General features: G+C 63.7%; 1 protein-coding gene across 5 annotated transcripts in view; it reads left to right on the top strand.

The window, feature by feature from the left end:
- Nucleotides 1-17,300, top strand: part of DAGLA (diacylglycerol lipase alpha) — a 62,536-nt gene extending 45,236 nt beyond the window's left edge. For 4 of the 5 annotated variants that reach the window (XM_027581212.1, XM_027581210.1, XM_027581211.2 and 1 more), the window contains 14 exons: nucleotides 305-439; nucleotides 925-1,002; nucleotides 2,838-2,962; nucleotides 5,764-5,917; nucleotides 6,309-6,392; nucleotides 6,499-6,576; nucleotides 7,482-7,562; nucleotides 8,432-8,574; nucleotides 8,900-8,968; nucleotides 9,319-9,391; nucleotides 10,609-10,805; nucleotides 11,532-11,661; nucleotides 12,167-12,351; nucleotides 13,720-14,692. In XM_027581212.1, coding sequence (XP_027437013.1) covers nucleotides 305-439; nucleotides 925-1,002; nucleotides 2,838-2,962; nucleotides 5,764-5,917; nucleotides 6,309-6,392; nucleotides 6,499-6,576; nucleotides 7,482-7,562; nucleotides 8,432-8,574; nucleotides 8,900-8,968; nucleotides 9,319-9,391; nucleotides 10,609-10,805; nucleotides 11,532-11,661; nucleotides 12,167-12,351; nucleotides 13,720-14,692 — 2,505 coding nt within the window. Of the gene's footprint in view, nucleotides 1-304; nucleotides 440-924; nucleotides 1,003-2,837; nucleotides 2,963-5,763; nucleotides 5,918-6,308; nucleotides 6,393-6,498; nucleotides 6,577-7,481; nucleotides 7,563-8,431; nucleotides 8,575-8,899; nucleotides 8,969-9,318; nucleotides 9,392-10,608; nucleotides 10,806-11,531; nucleotides 11,662-12,166; nucleotides 12,352-13,719 lie in introns of all 5 variants that reach the window. The other variant, XM_027581209.2, reaches the window with a different exon arrangement.
- The last annotated feature ends 1,714 nt before the right edge of the window (nucleotides 17,301-19,014 follow it).

Here is a 19,014-nt window from a genome sequence, read left to right on the forward strand (position 1 = left end):
TGAGTGCTGTAGGAGCTCCGAGGACAGGAGAGGGCCGGGAGGTGGAGGCCGGACAAGGTTCGGTGGCTGTCACAGACAGCTCTGGCCACGTCTGCGGGGGTCCAGAGCCCAGGCTAGGGCCCTCGGGGTCATGGCTGCAGAGGGCCAGGCGGGGGTGGGCCCGGCTGGTGCCAAGCAGGTACCGGGGGCGAGCTGGCCCTGGGCCCGGAGCAGAGCCCCAGTCCCGGGGGATTCATGCCTGGTCTCTCACCTTCTCTCCTGCTCCCCTGCCCCTGCCTCCCGCCCACCCCCCCGGACCCCACAGGACGCCTACTCAGAAATCGCCTACCTCTTTGCCGAGTTTTTCCGAGACCTCGACATCGTGCCATCCGACATCATTGCTGGCCTGGTGCTGCTCCGGCAGCGGCAGCGGGCCAAGCGCAACGCCGTGCTGGACGAGGTGAGCACCCGCCCTCCTCCGGGCCCCTCCCTGGGGTCCCTCTGGTCACCCCCTGATGCCAGCTCCCCTCCTGCCTCTGGCTTGAGTGACTTCCCTCTGCCAGGCCAGCCGCCCTCATGAATAATGATGCTCGGTGCCTCGGCCCTCTGCACTTACCTCCATCCCACCCCCCCCCAGCACCCCGATCTCAGCTGGGACCTCCCAGCATTCCCTACAAAGCGCGTTACCCTCAGCCTGGGCAGGAATGTCCCCGGGGCAGCGGGGGCGGTGTTTGATGCTCTTGGTGGAAAGGGAGCAATGGACATGTGAGGAGACCTCCGATTTGGGGAAACTGGCTGGGTCGTGGAAGAGCTAGAAAGCACACACTCGTTTGGGTGTTCAGGCCCTTGGGAAGCAGGCAGAGTCAGAGCCTGGGGGGCTGGACCCCCTTTCTCCGCCATACCCCCTGGACCTGGGACAGCCACCTTCACACCCTGGTTTTACAGGCGAACAATGACATTCTGACCTTCCTGTCTGGGATGCCAGTGACCAGAAACACCAAGTATCTTGACCTCAAGAACTCGGTGAGTCAGACCCCCTGCCCCGGGTCCCTCGCCCTCTGCTGGGGCGGCCTGAGCAGGCCACCTGCCCACTGCCCCGACAGCATGGGCGGCACCTCCTCCTCTGTGGGGCCCCCCGCAGCTCTCCACGTAGCCTCCCTCCTCAGTTCACACCCCTTCCTCCTGAGGACCGCCCCCGTCATGCTGGTCCCATGGTCAAAACCCTGGAATCAGCTTCACTACACTCAGAATGTTCAGTCCTGGCCTCGTGAGATCCTAAGGTGCTTCCCAGGCGTGCGCGGCTTACACGGTTGCTACTCCTGTTCTAAGAGGCAGCGTGACATACCGCACTGCTTATGGAACCTCTTCTCAGGCCTCTGTACTAGAACCCCAGTGTTTCACAGGTAAAGGTGGGGCCGGTCCTGTGGCCAGGGGAGCCCCCTCACCACCACAAGGGCCCTGTGCTGCCCGGGGCCAACACTGCAGCTGGCGGCCTCAGGAGCAAACCGATTAGGGGTGCTTCAGCTCCGCCGCTGTCGCTGTGACCTTGAGCAAGTCCTCCATCCCTTCTGAGCCCGTTCCTGCGTGGGTAATGATGCTGGGCGTACCTTCCCCCCAGAGCGCTAGTGGAGAGGAAATGAGTCATTCTGAGTCCAGTTCCGCAGTCGGGACCTACTAGAAAGGATTCCTCCCTTGTATCTAGATCCCCTAGAAAAGCCTCCAGTCTCCATCTGTCCCCACTGCCCAAAGTAGCTGCGTGTATCCCCTCTGAAAATGGCCCGCCCGCAGCAGGTGCCTTGCCTGGCCTCGCTTACCTGGATCGCCCCGGGTTCTCCCGCCACGTGAGGAGGGGGCAGAGGCGGGCCGCAGGGCCTTGAGGTGCTGGGGTCTCTGCCTGCCACTTGGCAGAGCCTGCCAGCGCCCCGCCCTCCAGCCGGAGCCGAGCTCCGACACACAGAGAAGTTAATTACCTTCTCCAGCTCATTCCTAAAGAGCAGACAGAGCTGGCCCGGGGATGCTTCCACCCCTCTGGGCCCTTATTAAAGTGCTACCTATTTCACTTCAGAAGATGACTAATCACCCTCTTTAACTTTTACAAGGTGACTAATTCCCCCTAAGTGCAGGAGCCCTCCAGCACCTGGCACACCCGGGACACTGGAAGCCGCTTCGCTGGGACACCTGTGTCTCCTGTCTCCTTCCAGCCCATTGGGCTGATAATAACAATAGCCACCGGCCTCAGACTCTGGGTTTCAAACTGGTGCCTTTCTCTGCAGAGATTCCAATCTGCTCCAGACATCCGTGGGGAGCCCGTGACTTGCCCAGTCAAACTGGAGTCTCCCCATATTTGCAGACAAAGAACTTGGCGGGCTGAGAGAGTGTTGCCGATTTGTCAGGTCACCCAGCGTCTACAGGGCCAGCCCTGCTGCTCAAGGCCCGGACACCCCCAGCTGGAGGACAGGGCCCAGGGCCTCTGAGGGTTAAACTTCCCTTCCCAGGCCTGACTGCTGAGGCGGGTGATGGCCACTCACGCCTCCCCCTCACTTCCCTTCTCTGGAAAACAGGCAAGGAAATCGATCCAGTGCTCCGAGTGGTTTTCTGTCCCCAAATCATTAATTCGGAGGTTGGAGCATCAGGAGAGGCCCCAGGAGGCTTCGTGCCCTGGTTGCATGGAGATAATTAGGGAAATGCAATTATCATCTGGAGGAGCGGTCCTTCCTCCAAGGCAGGAGCACGGTGGGCCCGCAGTCCCCGGGGAGGCCAGGAGGGCCGCTCCCTCCTCCATCCAAGGGGAGCCCTTGGGCCGAGAGGCTGTAGGCCGGAACGGTGAGAGGTGACCGCCTCCCCCTGCTTTCTTCCAGCACGAGATGCTCCGCTACAGAGAGGTCTGTTACTACATGCTCTTCGCCCTGGCCGCCTATGGGTGGCCCATGTACCTGATGCGGAAGCCGGCCTGCGGCCTCTGCCGCCTGGCGCGGTCCTGCTCGTGAGTACCCCTGTCTCGTCCTTCCGGCCGGCCGGCCGGCGTGTGTGGGCCAGCAGCGGTCCCGAGGCTGGGCCAGCCTGTGGGAGACTCTCCCCGAACAGACTGTGCCTGCCCCCCCGCCCCCCGTGGTCTGTGGCCTGCATGACTTCTCTTCCACACCGCCTCTGGGCCTCGGCCTCTCTAGGTCTGCATTATCCTTAGGCGGGGAAGAGCGTGGGCTCTGGAATCACACAGTATTTGGTTTGAATCCAGATGTTGTCGCTGGCAGCCATGGGCGAGTCGGCCTACCTCCGCAAGGCTCAGTTTCCTTATCTGTAAAGTGGGGATGGCAGTACCTACCTCCTGGGGTTGGTTTGAGAGGATCGAGTGAGGGTTGCCCAGCATCGGACCCTGCTGGCTCCCTTCCCCTCCCGCCCCTCTCTGCCCCGCTCGACCACTCCGCTCCCCTCTGCCTACGTCTTTCTTCTCCTGCTCCTGTCCCGTGTGCTCTGCCTTTCTGGAAGAAAGGACTTTCCTAGTAGAGGCCCAGGCTGTGGAGGCCTCTGGAAGGGTGTCAAGAAGGCCCTTTAGTGAAAGACTTTGACCCTCTTCACAGGGATTGGGCAAGCACCTGCCCAAACCTGCCCACAAGCCGCCCCTGGGCGCCGGGTGGACTCTGCTTTCCTAACTGAGCCAGAGAAGGGCACAGCTCCAGGAGGGGCCCTTCTCCGTTGGTGTCTCCACCCTCAGCCTGGCCCAGACAGAAGGAGGACAGGTCCCTGGCTCCCTCGTCTGGAAAGGCTGACCTTCTGTCTGTGACACCCCTGCCCTTGGGGCAGCCACACCCCTCCTGCGCTGCCCTTCCTTTCTGCAGAAGGATGGGTAGCCCTTGGGACCCTGTTCTCCCATCCTCCAGTGACTCACCGAGTGAGTGGGACCAGGCACCCCATGCCCCCTCCCACAGCTGGCTGTCCTCCCAGCGTCCTTGGGAGTCCCTGCCACTGCTGAGAAGCTTCTCCAAATGAGCACCAGACCAGGAGCCTCGAGCCCTGGGCTCTGACGGGCTCTGCTCCGTTACTCACTGGCAGGGTGAGGACATCGCCAGTGCAGGCAATGCCTGTCCAGCCTGCCCATGGGGTATTTGAGAAGCCAGGGAGTCGCTGGCAGGCTGGGCCCTCGGGGGGATCTGCAGACAGGAGGGATGCTGCTTTGTCAGCTTCTCAGGGCTGCGAGGAGAAAGCCCAGGTGTCTGTCCCTGAAGGCCACACTGTGGTGGCCACATGCCGGCTGAGGCTACGGAGAGGAGGCAGCTGCCTGGGAACAGGAGTCTGGACCCCAGACCCAGGTCGGCCCCCCCTTGGCCCTGCAGTCGGGGAGGGCTCCCCCCACGTGCCTTGAGGTGGTCGCCCACTGCAGGCCCCGTGGCTTCCCAGACTCGGCTGGACGCTGAGTTTTCCCAGCGAGGCCTCTCCTCATTGGGAAGTAGGTAACAGTCCCTTAGGCGCTGCTTGGGTGAGGACAAACCGCTCAGCATCCCCGAAATTCGGGACTCTTCATAAAATCTCAGCTCTCCTCTCGAGACAGGGAGCCCATGGGGCCTGGTGTTCTGGCTCACGGCTCCAGGGCCCCATCTGTTGGCTGCTGGCTCCCTCTGGCGGCCTGAGGAGTCGCTGCACCCCGAGCAGCGGGGCCGGGGGTGGGGGGGCCCTCAGATGCTCAGCTGTTCATTTGGGGGATGCCTCTGTGTGTCTGGTGCTGGGCACGTGGCTGCACATGGGGCAGAGCAGCCCCGGCCCTGGGGAGCCGTTGCCGGGGGGAGAGGCAGACAGTACACAGAGAAGGGCGCAGAGCCTCCAGGACCAGAGGCACACTTGGGAGAGAAATAAAGAGGGGGTGTTGTCCGGCCAGGGAACACTGGCAGGGGGCTGGCTGGGCTAGAGGGGGTGTCCAAGGCGGACCTCACCATGACATACACTCGAGCAGAGGCCCGTAGGAAGTGAGGAGTCCTGTCGGGCAGTCTGGCCAGTGCATCCGAGGGTGGGCAGGAGGGCCAGTGGGGCCCGAGGGAGGTCGGAGGCGGCAAGCCAGGGAACTGGGCCAGATGGGGCAGCGCCGGTGACCCTCGCAAGGACTCTGGCTCTTACACTGGACAGGAAGGGCATCACTGTCGGGTTTCGAGTGAAGCGACATGGCTCGACTTAGGTCTTAGGGGGTCGCTCTGGCTGCCGATGGAGAACATCGAGCGCAAGAGTAGATGAGGGAGGCACGTCAGGAGGCCACCATGACGCTCCGAGGCAGAGATGATGGTGGCAGGGGTGGGCGCGAGGGAAAGTGGTTGGAGTCCATTCCGAAGTTGAAGGCAGGGTGAGCCGATGTGCCGAGCGACCGATGGGCTGTGGGACGTGAGGTGGGGAGGGGACGTGAGGCCAGCTCCAAGGACGGCGCTGGGCAATGAGCAGGGGGACTCAGGGAGCACACGGGGGTGGGCCAGCAGGGCCTGGGGAGGCGGGAGGGGGGCATCTGGGGGCCCGGAGCAGGCCAGGCGGTTCGGTAGCTCAGAGGCCGGAGACGGGTGAGGAGCTAGCAAGAAGAGAAGGGCGCAGCTATGGCGGAGGATGGGCCCAGGGAGGCCGCCAGTGAGGGAGGAGCGATGGAGGGGTGAGGCGGGGAGAGCGTTGTGGGGAGCGGGAGAGGCCCCCCGGGTCCCCTGCCGCCAGGAGGCCAAATAGGGTGAGGGCTCTGGGACCGTTCGAGGGGGGGTTCCAGAGAGGCTGGCAGGGACAGGTGCTCTCGGGGTCTCTGAGCCCCCGCCCCCCTGCCAGGTGCTGCCTGTGCCCCGCGCGGCCCCGCTTCGCCCCAGGAGTCACCATCGAGGAGGACAACTGCTGCGGCTGCAACGCTATCGCCATCCGGCGCCACTTCCTGGACGAGAACATGACCGCGGTGGACATCGTGTACACCTCCTGCCACGACGCGGTGAGCGGCCACGCCGGGCCTGTGTGCAGCGCCCCCCAACCCCCAGCCTACCCCGTCCCCCGCCGCCACGGCCGGGCCCGCACCCCCTCTGGGGCTAGGGAGTGCTCCCCGACCCCGCACCCAGCCCCGGGCCTTGTCGGCGCAGCGCTGTGGGGGAAGGGATGGGGGACCCAGCAGCGAGGCCCTGGGGAGAGGGCAGCGGTCCCTGTAGACTCCGCAGGCAGGACAGCAGCTCTCAGGCAGCCTGAGCTGGAGGGGAGCCTACAGGGAGCCCCGGCGGCCTTGCGGGGGCCCAGGCAGCTGGTTCCTTGGTCAGGAGACCTGCGTAGGTCGCTCCCTGAGTCTGGCCCCATCCCAGGGCCACTTGGCTCATGAGCCCCCCTTATCCTAGGTCTATGAGACCCCCTTCTATGTGGCAGTGGACCACGACAAGAAGAAGGTGGTGATCAGTATCCGGGGAACCCTTTCCCCCAAGGTATGCCCCGTGTGGCTCCCAGCCCACCCCTCACGGCCTCCGAGGGGTGCCCGCCTCCCCCTTCCTGGCCTCACCCCAGCCCTCACCTGTCTTCTCTCTCCACAAGGATGCCCTGACAGACCTGACCGGTGACGCCGAGCGCCTCCCCGTGGAGGGGCACCACGGCGCCTGGCTGGGGCACAAGGTACCGCTCCTCCCCGGCCCCCGAGGCCCCTTCTCCCCTCCCCTCCCTTGCCAGCACACACACCTGTCCTGCTCTTGGGGTGGGGGGGGTCTCCCTGCTTGCTGGGCCCCCAGGGAGAGATGGGTCAAAGGAGCCATGGATACATCTAGAAGATCCACTGTGGCCCACCCACCGGGACCCCCGCAGTCCTGCCTGGCCCAGATCCTGCCCCAGAAGAGCCTGAAGAGGCAGCTGGGAAGAGATTGGTTTCTGTGAGACACACAACTCTTCTGAGCCTCAGTTTTGTCATCTGTGAAATGGAAATGATGTAATAAAGTGTCCACCGGCCCCCACAGCCAGGTTGTTAGGAGGGCCAAAGGGGAAATGGTTGAGACAGGATTGGTGAGATTCCAGTCATGGTTTTGCTGGTCTCTGAAAGACCTCCCTCCCGGGGCGCCTAGGTGGTACAGCCAGTTAAGCGTCTGATTCTTTTGGGTTTTTTTTTTTTTTAAGATTTTATTTATTTGAGAGAGCACGCACGTGAGCAGGGGGAGGGGCAGAGGGAGATGGAGAAGCAGACTCCCCACTGAGCAGGGAGCCCGATGCGGGACTCGATCCCAGGACCCCGGGATCACGACCTGAGCCGAAGGCAGACGCTTAACTGACTGAGCCACCCAGGCGCCCTCAAGCGTCTGCTCCTTAGTTTCAGCTCAAGTCATGATCTCAGGGTCGTGAGACCAAGCCCTGTGTCCAGCTGCACACTCAGCACAGAGTCTGCTTAAGACTCTCTCTCCCTCTCCTTCTGCCCCTGCTCCCTGCATGCTCTCTCGCTCTCTCTCTCAAAATAAATAATCTTTTAAAAAAAATAAAATAAAAAATAAAGACCTCCCTCCCCGTGACACCCACCTCTGTCCCTCCTTGCCCAGGGAATGGTCCTCTCGGCTGAGTACATCAAGAAGAAGCTGGAGCAGGAGATGGTCCTGTCCCAGGCCTTTGGGCGAGACCTGGTGAGGCATTTTCCCTGGCACTGAGCCCTGGCCGTGCTGGCTCTGCCTCCCCGAAAACAGCCCTGGGGGCAGGGTGCGTGCATGGGGGAGCCCCCCCACACCTTGTGCGGTGGCACAAGCCAGGCTCCTACACTCCCCTTTGATGCCTGACTCCCAGCCCCCTCCTCACTTGCTCAGTCCCTCCCCCGCCTCTGACCCCTTCCTCTCTCGTACCAGCATTTCTTGGGCCTCCCTGCCCAGCACCCCCAGTTATGAGCACCTGCTCCATGCCAAGCACTGGGGGCACAAAGATGGCTCTGGGCAGGGGCTTCAAAATATAGAGCAGGCCACAAAGAAAACTAATTACAGAGCCCATAGGAAGGGTGTTGCTCTGGTTGGGGCAATCTGGGTCCTACCCATCCCCTGCTCCGCGGGCAGGCAGCCCCCAAGGTGCTGCAACCGCCCTTCCCAAAGCCAAGCAGTCCTTGGCCTCAGGAGACCCCAGTCTAGTAGCTGGGACACAGAAACGGGCAGGTGACAATCTCCGTAGAACGTACGCTATTACAGTAGAGCGTAATTACCATATGTAAAGGTCTCCCATGCGTGCAGATGCAGGGTCTAGGAGGGAGTAAGCCTCTCCCGGAAAATCAGGAGGGGCTTCTCCAAGGAGGTACTCTGAACAAGGTTTTGAAAGGTGAGTAGGAGTTTATTAGAAGAGTCTCCCCAGGAAGTTGCTCTGTGCGAGTCTAGCTTGGCTCTTCTGCTGCCCCAGTGACCACACAGCACAGACCCCGTGTCAGGACTCTGGGAAGACCCCTCTGCCTGCCCGGTATCAGCTATAGTCCGGACAATCCGTGGGGCAGGGCTCTCAGACTTCTCTTGGTTTTCAGGGCCGAGGAACAAAACACTACGGCCTGATTGTGGTGGGCCACTCCCTGGGTGCAGGCACCGCCGCCATTCTCTCCTTCCTGCTGCGCCCCCAGTACCCTACCCTCAAGTGCTTTGCCTACTCCCCACCAGGAGGCCTGCTGAGGTGAGCAGCCCGGAGCCTGAGCTGCCTGGGGTTGATGGGGCTAAAGGCCTAGGAGCTGGCCTGGGCAGTCTGGCTTCTGGTCACATGGGGGCCTGGGAATGGCCTGGTAAGTGGAGGGAGGGGTGCTCTGTCAAATGCCAGGCAGACCCCAGGATCTGCGCCCCGCAAAGCCTCACGGGCAGGAAGGGTGCGACCAGGAGCAGGCAGCCCAGCCTGGCACCTGTGAGCTCCCCGCAGGGCCTTGAACCAAAACACGAACCCCAGGAACGCTGGAACAGGGCCCCCTCACCACCCCTGCCTCAGGAACCCCTGGCTTCCTTTGCAGTGAGGACGCCATGGAGTACTCCAAGGAATTTGTGACGGCCGTGGTTCTGGGCAAAGATCTTGTCCCCAGGTGAGTTGCAAGTCACAAGTCGCTCCCTCTCACCACCATCCTGGCCAGCTATTCCTGCCCCCTTGGGGCCTCTCCCTCAGATTCCCATCTCCCCGGCGAATCCCAGAGCCCCCAGAGTCCCCAGGGCGAGAGGACAGGTGGCCCCACCCTGCCTGACCTCCCTTCCCTGGCTAGGCCCTGCTGAGCTGCAGACTCACCCCTGCCCACCCCTCCCACCCCATGATACCGACGGCGTGGTCTTCTCCTTTCCGTGGCTGCCGTGGGCGGGCCTGCCCCTCCGCCCGCACACCCCACACCCCTCCCAGTCCCTGGCCCGGCCAGGCTGACATCCGGCTTGCTTCCTTCCCCAGGATCGGCCTCTCCCAGCTGGAAGGCTTCCGCAGACAGCTCCTAGACGTCCTACAGCGAAGCACCAAGCCCAAAGTGAGTTCCCCCGCTCCCCTGCTTGGCATGCTGGGCTTGCACAAAGCACAAGAGGGCCCAGCCATGTGAGGCCAGGCTCGATGTGGCCGATGTCACGGGAACACCGGGCCGTCAAACTCTCAGCACCTCCGCGCTCATCTTGTCTCCCCTATGACCTGTCCTTGTACAGAGCGGGGAAACCGAGGCCCAGAGTGGGTAAGGGACTTGCTTTTGCTCACACACGCTGTCAGGACTGGGACCAGGGGCTCCTGAGTGCCAGCCCTGTCACCCAGAGCTGCCTAAAGTCAGGAAAAAGCAGGCCCAAGGCTCAAACTCGAAGTGCTTCGAGTTCGTGACAGGAAGGCCTCTGCCGAGCCCGCTGCGGTTCCCCAGACTCCACCGAGTCCTGATGCCACCGCCGGAGGGGGTCTGGGTGCAGTTTGTTCTGATGCTCCGCTGGGGCTAAGGAGAGGCTCAGCCCTGCCTCATCCCTCATCAGGTCTCCGAGCGCACTGGGGGCTCTTCCTGTGCCGAGCCAGCTTCAGCGTGCCAGGCGGGCGTGGGTGCCATGGCCAGGTACCCCGAGGCAGGCAGGAAGGGGCCAACCCAGACCAGCATGTCTTCTCTGACCCCCGGCCCCACCCCACTCATCATCCCTGCCCAGTTTGGACTGTTCCCAGCCTTGGTGCCCATGACCTTCTGGCAGGCAGGGCCCTGGGCCAGGCACCAGGTGGCAGAGGTGGGCAGGGCAGCAGAGCCTTAGGGGGCCATGTCTGCCTGGAGGAGCCCGGTTCTGGGAGGCAGAGCTGCTCCTATCGGACCCAGGCCTGCGTGCTCGTCAGGTGGCTGGGGTCAACCCAGACGTGTCCAGGCCTCGTAGATGCAGCTGGACTGAACTTCGGTGTCTGCTGTGTCTCTGACGCGGGACGTGACCCAGAGCAAGTCCCTTCCTTTGCTGGGCTGTTTTCCCCATCCTCTAGATGAGGAGTTGACTGGTCTTCCAGCCCCGTTCTAGCCCTGAAATTCAACAGTCATGTCATCTGTCCTTGGCATCTTTTTGGCCGTTGTGGCCACCATATGCCTCAGCCACTGCCTCTTCAGGTGGGCACTGTTCTTCCCTCTGCCCCGTGGCCATCCAGGACAGGCCATCCCTGTCACCTCTGAGGCCCCTCCTGCCGCTGCCCACCAGCCAGCCCTGGTCAGCTCTGTCCCCATCTCCCCCCCCCAACCCTGCACAGTGGCGAATTATCGTGGGGGCCACCAAATGTATCCCCAAGTCGGAGCTGCCTGAGGAGGTCGAGGTGGCCACCCTTGCCAGCACACGGCTCTGGACCCACCCCAGCGACCTGACCATCGCCCTGTCTGCCAGCACCCCTCTCTACCCACCCGGCCGCATCATCCATGTGGTCCACAACCACCCAGCAGAGCAGTGCTGGTAGGTGCTGCCTGTGGCCCTGGGTCAGCTGGGAGGCGGCAGTGCCCAGGGGCGTGGGGGATGGGGCTGGCCTTGCTTAGCCACCCCCCTGGGACCGTGGGCAGAGGCGGGGAGAGGATTGCCCAGGACACTCATGGCAGGGTTGCACTGTCCTTGGGCCGTGGAAGTAGAACAAAAGACCAGAGCAGGACCCCAGGCTCCTCTCTGGACAGTCCCAGCCTTTGTTCCCAGTGCCAGGCCTTCCCTGGTGTCCCCCAGGGTAGCTCTCCCCACTTACGGTCCATTTAAAAGTGGATGCCCTGGGGGGTCACCCTGAGGCCCTGGCCAGCTCCCGCCTCAGTTGTGTGGCACCCCCTCTGGAATTAGTGGGCAGCGGTTGTGAGCAGGCGTGGGGCGGGGGCGGGAGAGATGAGTGGGCCAGCAGTACATAGACTTCTCCCACTTCGTGCTCTTTCAGAGGGTGGGGCCTGAACCCTCTGTCCCAGTGACAAAAGGCTTGTGAGCCGGGCCTTGCCCAGGGCCGAGCAGGTGTGGCCCAGGCCACGAGCAGGTAGTAGGCTATGTAGGGACTGTGGCTTAGGCCCCTTTGGCATCAACGTTCCTGGCCGGGGGAGGGGGAGGGTAAGGGCTTCGGGTGAGGCCGGAGCAGGGAGCCCAGGGACCTGGGGACCGGAGCCAGGCTGCCACCCACCCTCATCTTCCCCTCCGGCCCCTATGCTCCCCCAGCTGCTGTGAGCAGGAGGAGCCCACGTACTTTGCCATCTGGGGCGACAACAAGGCCTTCAACGAAGTGATCATCTCGCCGGCCATGCTACATGAGCACCTCCCCTATGTGGTCATGGAGGGGCTCAACAAGGTGAGCCCCCGGAGCAGCCTGGGCAGTGACGCCTCATCAGAGCCCTGCAGTGCCCTGTTGGCCAGGTCTCCATCCCCGTAGGACAGGCAAGGGTGCGGACGCTCAGAGAAGTGAGCCGGAACTCGTCTTTTGGTCCCCACACCTCTGCTGTCCACATCGCTATGTGGGCCCCATGGCGGGGAGGGGTCTGGGAGACTCCCAGGGACCTGGCCCATGACAGATGCACAGCCGAGCAGGGGCACCCTCAGCCATCACCTGGCCGCGGAAAGGCTGCCCATAGGGAAGGAGAACGTCAACTTGGTTCATCTGCAGGACAAGGCATGATTGCAGGGCCAGTCCCAGGCCGTGCTGGTGGAGCAGGGACCTGGGCTGGAGGTGGGGGGCAGGAGTGGGGCCCGGCCGACCCCATGAGGCTCTGGCCTGAGAGGCTTGGCCTGCTGCCCCGCCCCCACATGTGATTGTCACCCCTCCACCACCGCCACCAGCTTGCCCGACCTGTCCCCAGGTGCTGGAGAACTACAACAAGGGGAAGACGGCCCTGCTCTCTGCTGCTAAGGTCATGGTGAGCCCCACTGAGGTGGACCTGACTCCCGAGCTCATCTTCCAACAGCAGCCGCTGCCAACGGGGCCACCCATGCCCACTGGCCTCGCCCTGGAGCTGCCCACCGCGGACCACCGGAACAGCGTCAGGTGAGTCCTGCCGCGCAGCCCCACCCCGCCGCGTTGGGTACGTGCGGCGCCACAGGTGCATTCCGGAGCGTGAATGCTTGTGCACATGTGTATCCCGTGCACGCACTGGGCCTCCGGGTGTTCACGAAGCTCTGCACACTTGCGCAGAAGGCTCGAACTTGCCCCTCTCTCCAGGATCTCCTGGCCTGCTCCCCTGGCCCCCCTAGCTTGCCATCACTAAAGCCCACGTGGGATGGTGGTCACCTAGGGATGCACAGACCCGGGGCCACAAGCACAAAGATTCACTGAGAGCCGTTTAGCCCACACAGATGGAGACCCGTGCGCTTACACATACGCACACAAGTATTCGTAGCGCGTACACATACGTGCTCACGAGCAGTAGCTCTTAAGTGCACGGAGGGCCCCCACACAGACATACTCCCGTACAGGGTGCACAACAAGACAGAGGCCGAGCCGCACATACAAAAGGGTTGTGAGGATGGGCCCCCGTGCACGTGAGTGTGTGAACGCACCTGTGTCCGGACACGTAGACACGTGCAGCCAGCCTGGTATGCACACTGCACACATAACAGGGCCTTGCGTGCGTGCCCCCAGTCCCGCACACGCTCAGTATTCACACACACTCTTACAGGGGTTGGCTCTGAAAGGGTGGCTCCTTTTGGCGGGGGGAGGAATCTTCCTGCCCTTCTGGGACCCTTCGGGGCCAGGTCACAGATCTGGCCAGGAGGCTGCGCAGAAGGGTGGTCGCCGCTTCCAGGCCCTTGGTGGGGACACCTGGACATCTCTCCCCACCATTTGTGCATTGCCTGTGGCCGCTGCATTGACCACATCTGCGCGGAGGAACTGCTGGGCCCCCTCCCCCCCCCCCGCACTCCCGCCTCTCCCCTGTCCGTCCAGCAGAGGGTCTAACCCATGGCAGAGGGGGGAGGAACCCCAGTGTGTGGTCCCGGCCGCTGCCGCCCCCCCCCCATGCAGAAGGGGCCCTGGCCCTGACGGTGCGAGAGAACCAGTGGGGGCAGCTGTGGGCAGTGCTCTCTCCCTTTCTCCCTCCCCCTCCCCGCTCTCCCCTCCCACCATTGCCTCACGAGTGACTGGGGCAGCGCTCTGGGCACCCCAGGGCTCCCAGCGGGGCCTTAGGCCTTCGGTGCCCCCACGCACAACATCAGCCCCTTTTGCCTTCTGTCTTGGGTTCTTGTGAGTTGTTTTTTTCAAAATAAGCCTCCCTGCCCCACCCTGTTGAGCAACCGCTAAATTAACTCTCCCCTCCCCCCTTCCCCAAGTTCCCTGCAGCCCAGGAGGGGGAGCCCCCCGCACCCCGGTGTCCCTGCCCCTCCTGAGTCTCGCGCCCCCCTGCCCTGCCCTCTGTAGGAGCAAGTCCCAGTCTGAGATGAGCCTGGAGGGCTTTTCAGAGGGGCGGCTGCTGACGCCAGCGGCGGCGGTGGCAGTGGCCCGCCAGGACCCCGTGGAGCTGCTGCTGCTTTCCACCCAGGAGCGGCTGGCGGCCGAGCTGCAGGCCCGGCGGGCGCCCCTGGCCACCATGGAGAGCCTGTCCGACACCGAGTCCCTCTACAGCTTCGACTCCCGCCGCTCGTCGGGCTTCCGCAGCATCCGGGGCTCACCCAGCCTCCACGCTGTGCTGGAGCGGGACGAGGGCCACCTCTTCTACATCGACCCCGCCATCCCCGAGGAGAACCCGTCCCTGAGCTCGCGCACCGAGCTGCTGGGGGCCGACAGCCTGTCCAAACACTCCCAGGACACGCAGCCCCTGGAGGCGGCCCCGGGCAGCGGGGGCATCACCCCCGAGCGGCCCCCCAGTGCGGCCGCCACCGAGGACGAGGAGGAGGGCGGCGGTGGCGGCGGCGGCGGCGGCGGCGGGGTGGCCGCCGGAGCAGAGCTGGCCCTGCACAACGGGCGCCTGGGGGACTCGCCCAGCCCTCAGGTGCTGGAGTTCGCGGAGTTCATCGACAGCCTCTTCAACCTCGACAGTAAGAGCAGCTCCTTCCAGGACCTCTACTGCATGGTGGTGCCCGAGAGCCCCACCAGCGACTATGCCGAGGGCCCCAAGTCCCCCAGCCAGCAAGAGATCCTGCTCCGCGCCCAGTTTGAGCCCAACCTGGTGCCCAAGCCCCCGAGGCGCTTCGCCGGCTCAGCGGACCCCTCCTCGGGCATCTCGCTCTCGCCCTCCTTCCCGCTCAGCTCCTCGGGCGAGCTCATGGACCTGACACCCACGGGTCTCAGCAGCCAGGAGTGCCTGGCAGTGGACAAGATCCGGACTTCTACCCCCACCGGCCACGGGGCCAGCCCCGCCAAGCAGGACGACCTGGTCATCTCGGCACGCTAGCACCCCAAGAGTGACTGCCGGCTGAGGCCCGGGTCAGGGGGGAGGGGGGAGAGCAGGTGGCCCCTCGGGCTCCTGGTGGCTGCCCCCAGGGCCAAACCGCTTTGAGGAGAGTCCCCCCCCCCCCCCCCCCCCGCCGCAGGGGCCAGTTTAGCCTCAGGCATGGGGCACTGCTGCTGAGCTGGGGGTCTGCAGCCCTACCTCAGCTTAGGGCCACCGGGGCGGGGCGGGATCCAGGTCCTCTAGATGGGGGAGGAGTGTGAAGCAGGGAGGAGCCTGGGGCAGCCTGTCAGGTGGGCAGGGCAGCACTCCGCCCTCCCAGCCTCACTGTGCCCCACAGGACAGGGGCCCGTGGGTCTGGCAACTCCCCATCACTGCCCTCCGGCTGCTCTCCCGGGGCCGAGATGGAGAGCGGCTCTCTCCCCACATACTCACATCTGTGGTCCAGGCTGGCATCTGCCCTGGCCACCCCCCAGATCTGGTGCCTGCTGGCCAGCCCCCTGGGGTGACCCCACACCAAGATGGCCCGCAGTGCTGTGTATGTTTACAGATGCTGCTGGGCTGGGCTCAGGGTGTTTCCTGGGCTTGCAAGCACCCCCACCCCACCCTGCCCCATCATGGGTTCGAGCAGGGAGGGGAGGGGGCCCGTCTCCACAGAGCCCAAGGCAGCCACGGGGCCTGCAGGGGGCCTGGAGGAGAGTGGGGTCGAGACTACCCCTTCTCTGCTTGGTGCCCCTCATGATGATCCCTCTGGCAATGGGTCCGAGGTACCCTGGCCTGACCCATCTGCCCATTACTTCCCGGCTTGCCTTCTACCCCCGGGGATCCTGGCCACTCAAAGGGCAGAAGTCACAGGTGTGACCACCCCTGGCTGCAGGGTCAGTGCCCTGGGAAGGAGGGCACCCAAATCCCCCTTCCTTTGAGGGCCCCATGTAACCCCTTTATATCACCTCGCCCCCACGCCTAGGCAGCCTCAGGCCCTGGGATCTGAAACCAAACACACCTCCGTTCCCCTCAGCGCCCCCTCCTCACCGGCCTGAGCTCTGTCCTAGCAGCAGGGCTTTCTTCCCCCCCCCCCCCCACCCTCGATGTCCTGTTGGCAGGACCTGGAGCCAAGAGTGGTGCATTGTGGGACCGGGCTAAAGGGGGAGAAGGAGGGCCAGGGGCTCTGGGGCCTTCCCCGTTCAGCTGGAGGCCTCCACAGCCCACGTTTGGGGGGTTCCTTCCCTGCTGGGTTGGGGAAGCAAGGGGGAGTCGGAGAACGCCCCCCACCCTGGCCCGGCCCGGGAAAGCTGGCCGGGGAAGGTGTGCATGCTGGCGTGGGTCGTGTTTGTGCATGTGCATGAGTGTGCGCCGCTCCGGAGGGAAGGGGCTGCTGGGGCTCCCAGCCCACCCGACCTGCCCTGCCTGCTTGCTGCCCCTCCCAGCCCACCGAGAACCTAGACTAGGATGGGGGCCTGTGCGGGAGGGATGCATAGGGCGAGCTCAGTTTCAGATGTCGCCATCCCCCGTGTCCTTCCTGCTGCCCTGACCCCGGGTCTGGAAAACTGCTGTGTGCCCAGGCGCTGACCGCCCGCTTGTGCCTTCGTCTTGGAGGCAGACCCCCCCCACACGCTGGCCCCTCCATGGCCTCTCCGGGGCTGCTAGACTCCCCTGACCAAGAAACCCGCCCCCCCCCCAATCTCATGATCACTGGTATCTGGGGCCTGTGTCCTGACCTCCGGCCCACACAGCTGGGACTGGCCCGGATGCTGCTCTGGGTCCCCTGCCCACCCTGACAGATGGAGACAGAGAGTGGGGAGCTGGGCCTACCTCCCTCTCTGACAAGCACCCCCCCCAACAAGACTCCAGGACGCCCCTGCTGAGGGGCCCGCTGCTGGCAGAGCCTGGGCCCGGCAGAAGCAAGATAGAATCAGTGGCTCTTAAGAGTTTAAAAAAAACAAATCGTAAATCAGAGTAAAGTTCCAACAAGCACCTCAGCCAATTGCTGGGCGAGACTTGGTGTCTGGCCTTTTAATTCTTCCTCTGCTAGGGTGGGCCCTGGGACCTCTAAGGGGGCGTGGTACCTACCCATGCCCAGGACTGAGCCATCAGGGACAGACTCCCCACCCCCAAGGCTGCAGCCGCGCAGGGTTACAGACTTGGGGCTGGGGCAGGCTCGGACTCAGCCCTGGATGCCCCAGGGTCAGCCCGCCCCGAACCCGCCCCCTGCCCCCCACATCCCTGAAGGAGTGGGCCTGCTGCGCATCTCTCCCTTCCTCCCCACACCACACTTTGGGGGGTCTGAGCCACCCCCCTCAGCCCAGCTAGGCTCAGACCCACCCCCACTCGCTCCCCCAGACCGCAGCACAAACTTTCCCAGCCGTGCGCTGGCCTGTTCTCCCAGGGGCCTGGGTGACCTCCATATGCAATCGGTGGCGAGCAGCTGGGCCCCAGAGACACTCATGCACTGTCCGTGCCATTCGCCCACGACTTTTTGTACTTACTGTATGAAAGATCCAAACTAATATTGCTGTAAAAAGGAGAGACAAATTAATATAGCTTATTCTATAAATATATCTGTATATAAAGGTTTCTGTATATTGTATAGAGCTGTGTATAAACTGGATGTAGAAGCACGCTGCCTTGAGTGACCTCTCTTCCCAGCAGGGGACGATGGGCTGGCGGGGCCCCGCGGCTGAGGTCAGTGGCGGCGGGGGGGGGGTGCCCTCTGAGCCTGGCTCCCGCTGCTGTCGATGCCCTGGTCTAGGACCACACTCAGAGTCACAGTGAGGGACCAGAAGACCCTCAGAGCCCCACACAAATGGGGGCAGTCCCTTGTTGAGTCCTGCCCCCGTGAAAGATGTACAGGTGGGGGCGGGGGGTGCGGGATCCACTTTCATGACCTCATCAGGGCCTTGAAAGACGGGCTTGTCAGCCGCTTTTCTCCTCCCTGAAGGGTCTGGGGCACAGAGAGGGTAAGTAAGCTGCCCAAGACCACAGAGCCAGCATGTGGGGTACCAGGCTGGTCTGACAGTTCCCCCCTTTCCCGATACCCAATACCGAGAACTAGAGCAGAGGGGGAAGGACTCCAGTAAACCCCCCCTCCAGCAGGGTAGCCCTGAAATGTGAGGGCCGCTGGAAACCTTTGCCGAGTGCTTCTTTAGGAGGGTGCAGAATAGCTGGCCAGGCCCAGCCAGGCCACCCCAGGAACCCCAGCGCATGCAGGCTCCAGGACCGTGAGGCCTGGGGGGCAGCTGGCTGCAGGCCTTGGGTGAGCAGACATTTTGTTGGGCCTCCTGGAGCCCCAGGCCTGGCCTGCCCCACCCCCGGCCCCGTACAGCAGGTGGCGCTGTTCCTCCAGCCAGTCCCAGGGTGCCTGCAGAGCGAGCCCAGGCACTGAGCCAACCAAGCGTTGACCTGACCTTGACCTTCCCCTTCCCCACACTGCCCACCCTCTCACCACCACCCCCAAGCCCGGAGGGACCCTACTTGGTGGAGTTTGGGGGAAGGCGACAGACCAGTGCCTGGCTTCACCCCCAGCCTCTTTGAACAGAAGAGGCTCCATGAGGGCAAAGACCTGCTTAAGGTGACTCCGGCTGTGGGGACAGATGTAAGACCAGAATCCGGGCCTCCTAGCTGAGGACTCTGGCCTCCATCCTATCATTTTATGGTTTTCTGAGGTTCTTCCTCAGAAACTCAGTCTCACTGAGTTTGCAAACTGTCCTGTCCGATGAATGGAGCAGAAGCAGAAGAAGCCTGGGGCCAGAGAGGTGCTGTGACTTGCCCAAGGTCACACAGTCAGACTGTGTGGGGCAGGGCTCTCGCAAGGGGCAGTTCCGGGAAGGGCTGGAGCAGCGCTGGGCCTCCCATCTCCATGCAGGCCCTGTGGACCGCCCTGTCCACCTCAGCTGGGAGGGAGGTGGGAGGGAGGTTGTCGTGCAGGGCTCCCCCCGCCCCTCTCACCCCAGTCCGGGGAAGCCCGCACCCCCAGACTCACTGACGCTGGGCTCCCACTTACCACCCCTTGGGCCTTCCTCCCTTCCTCTGCAAAGAGGGGCAGGTGCCAGGGCTGTATGAGCCCATGGGGGGTCGGCAGTCCCGCGGCAGGGAGGCCTGGCCCTCTGGCTGGCTGATGAGCCCCACCCTCTCCTGGCCTGGCCTCCAGCCCGGTCACCCTCAGTCCCTTCCGCCCTCTCCCCAGCTCTGCCTCCTGCTGGCCCTGCCATCACTCACCGGCCGGAGCTGAGCACCAGGAACTGTCCTGGAACAGAAGAAAGCAGGATTTATTGATCACTTCCCTGACATTCTACCTGCTCAGAGAGGCGGGAATAATAGACTGATTT

Source organism: Zalophus californianus, chromosome 11 (genome assembly GCF_009762305.2).
Source record: "Zalophus californianus isolate mZalCal1 chromosome 11, mZalCal1.pri.v2, whole genome shotgun sequence".
In the NCBI taxonomy this organism is placed as follows: domain Eukaryota; kingdom Metazoa; phylum Chordata; class Mammalia; order Carnivora; family Otariidae; genus Zalophus; species Zalophus californianus.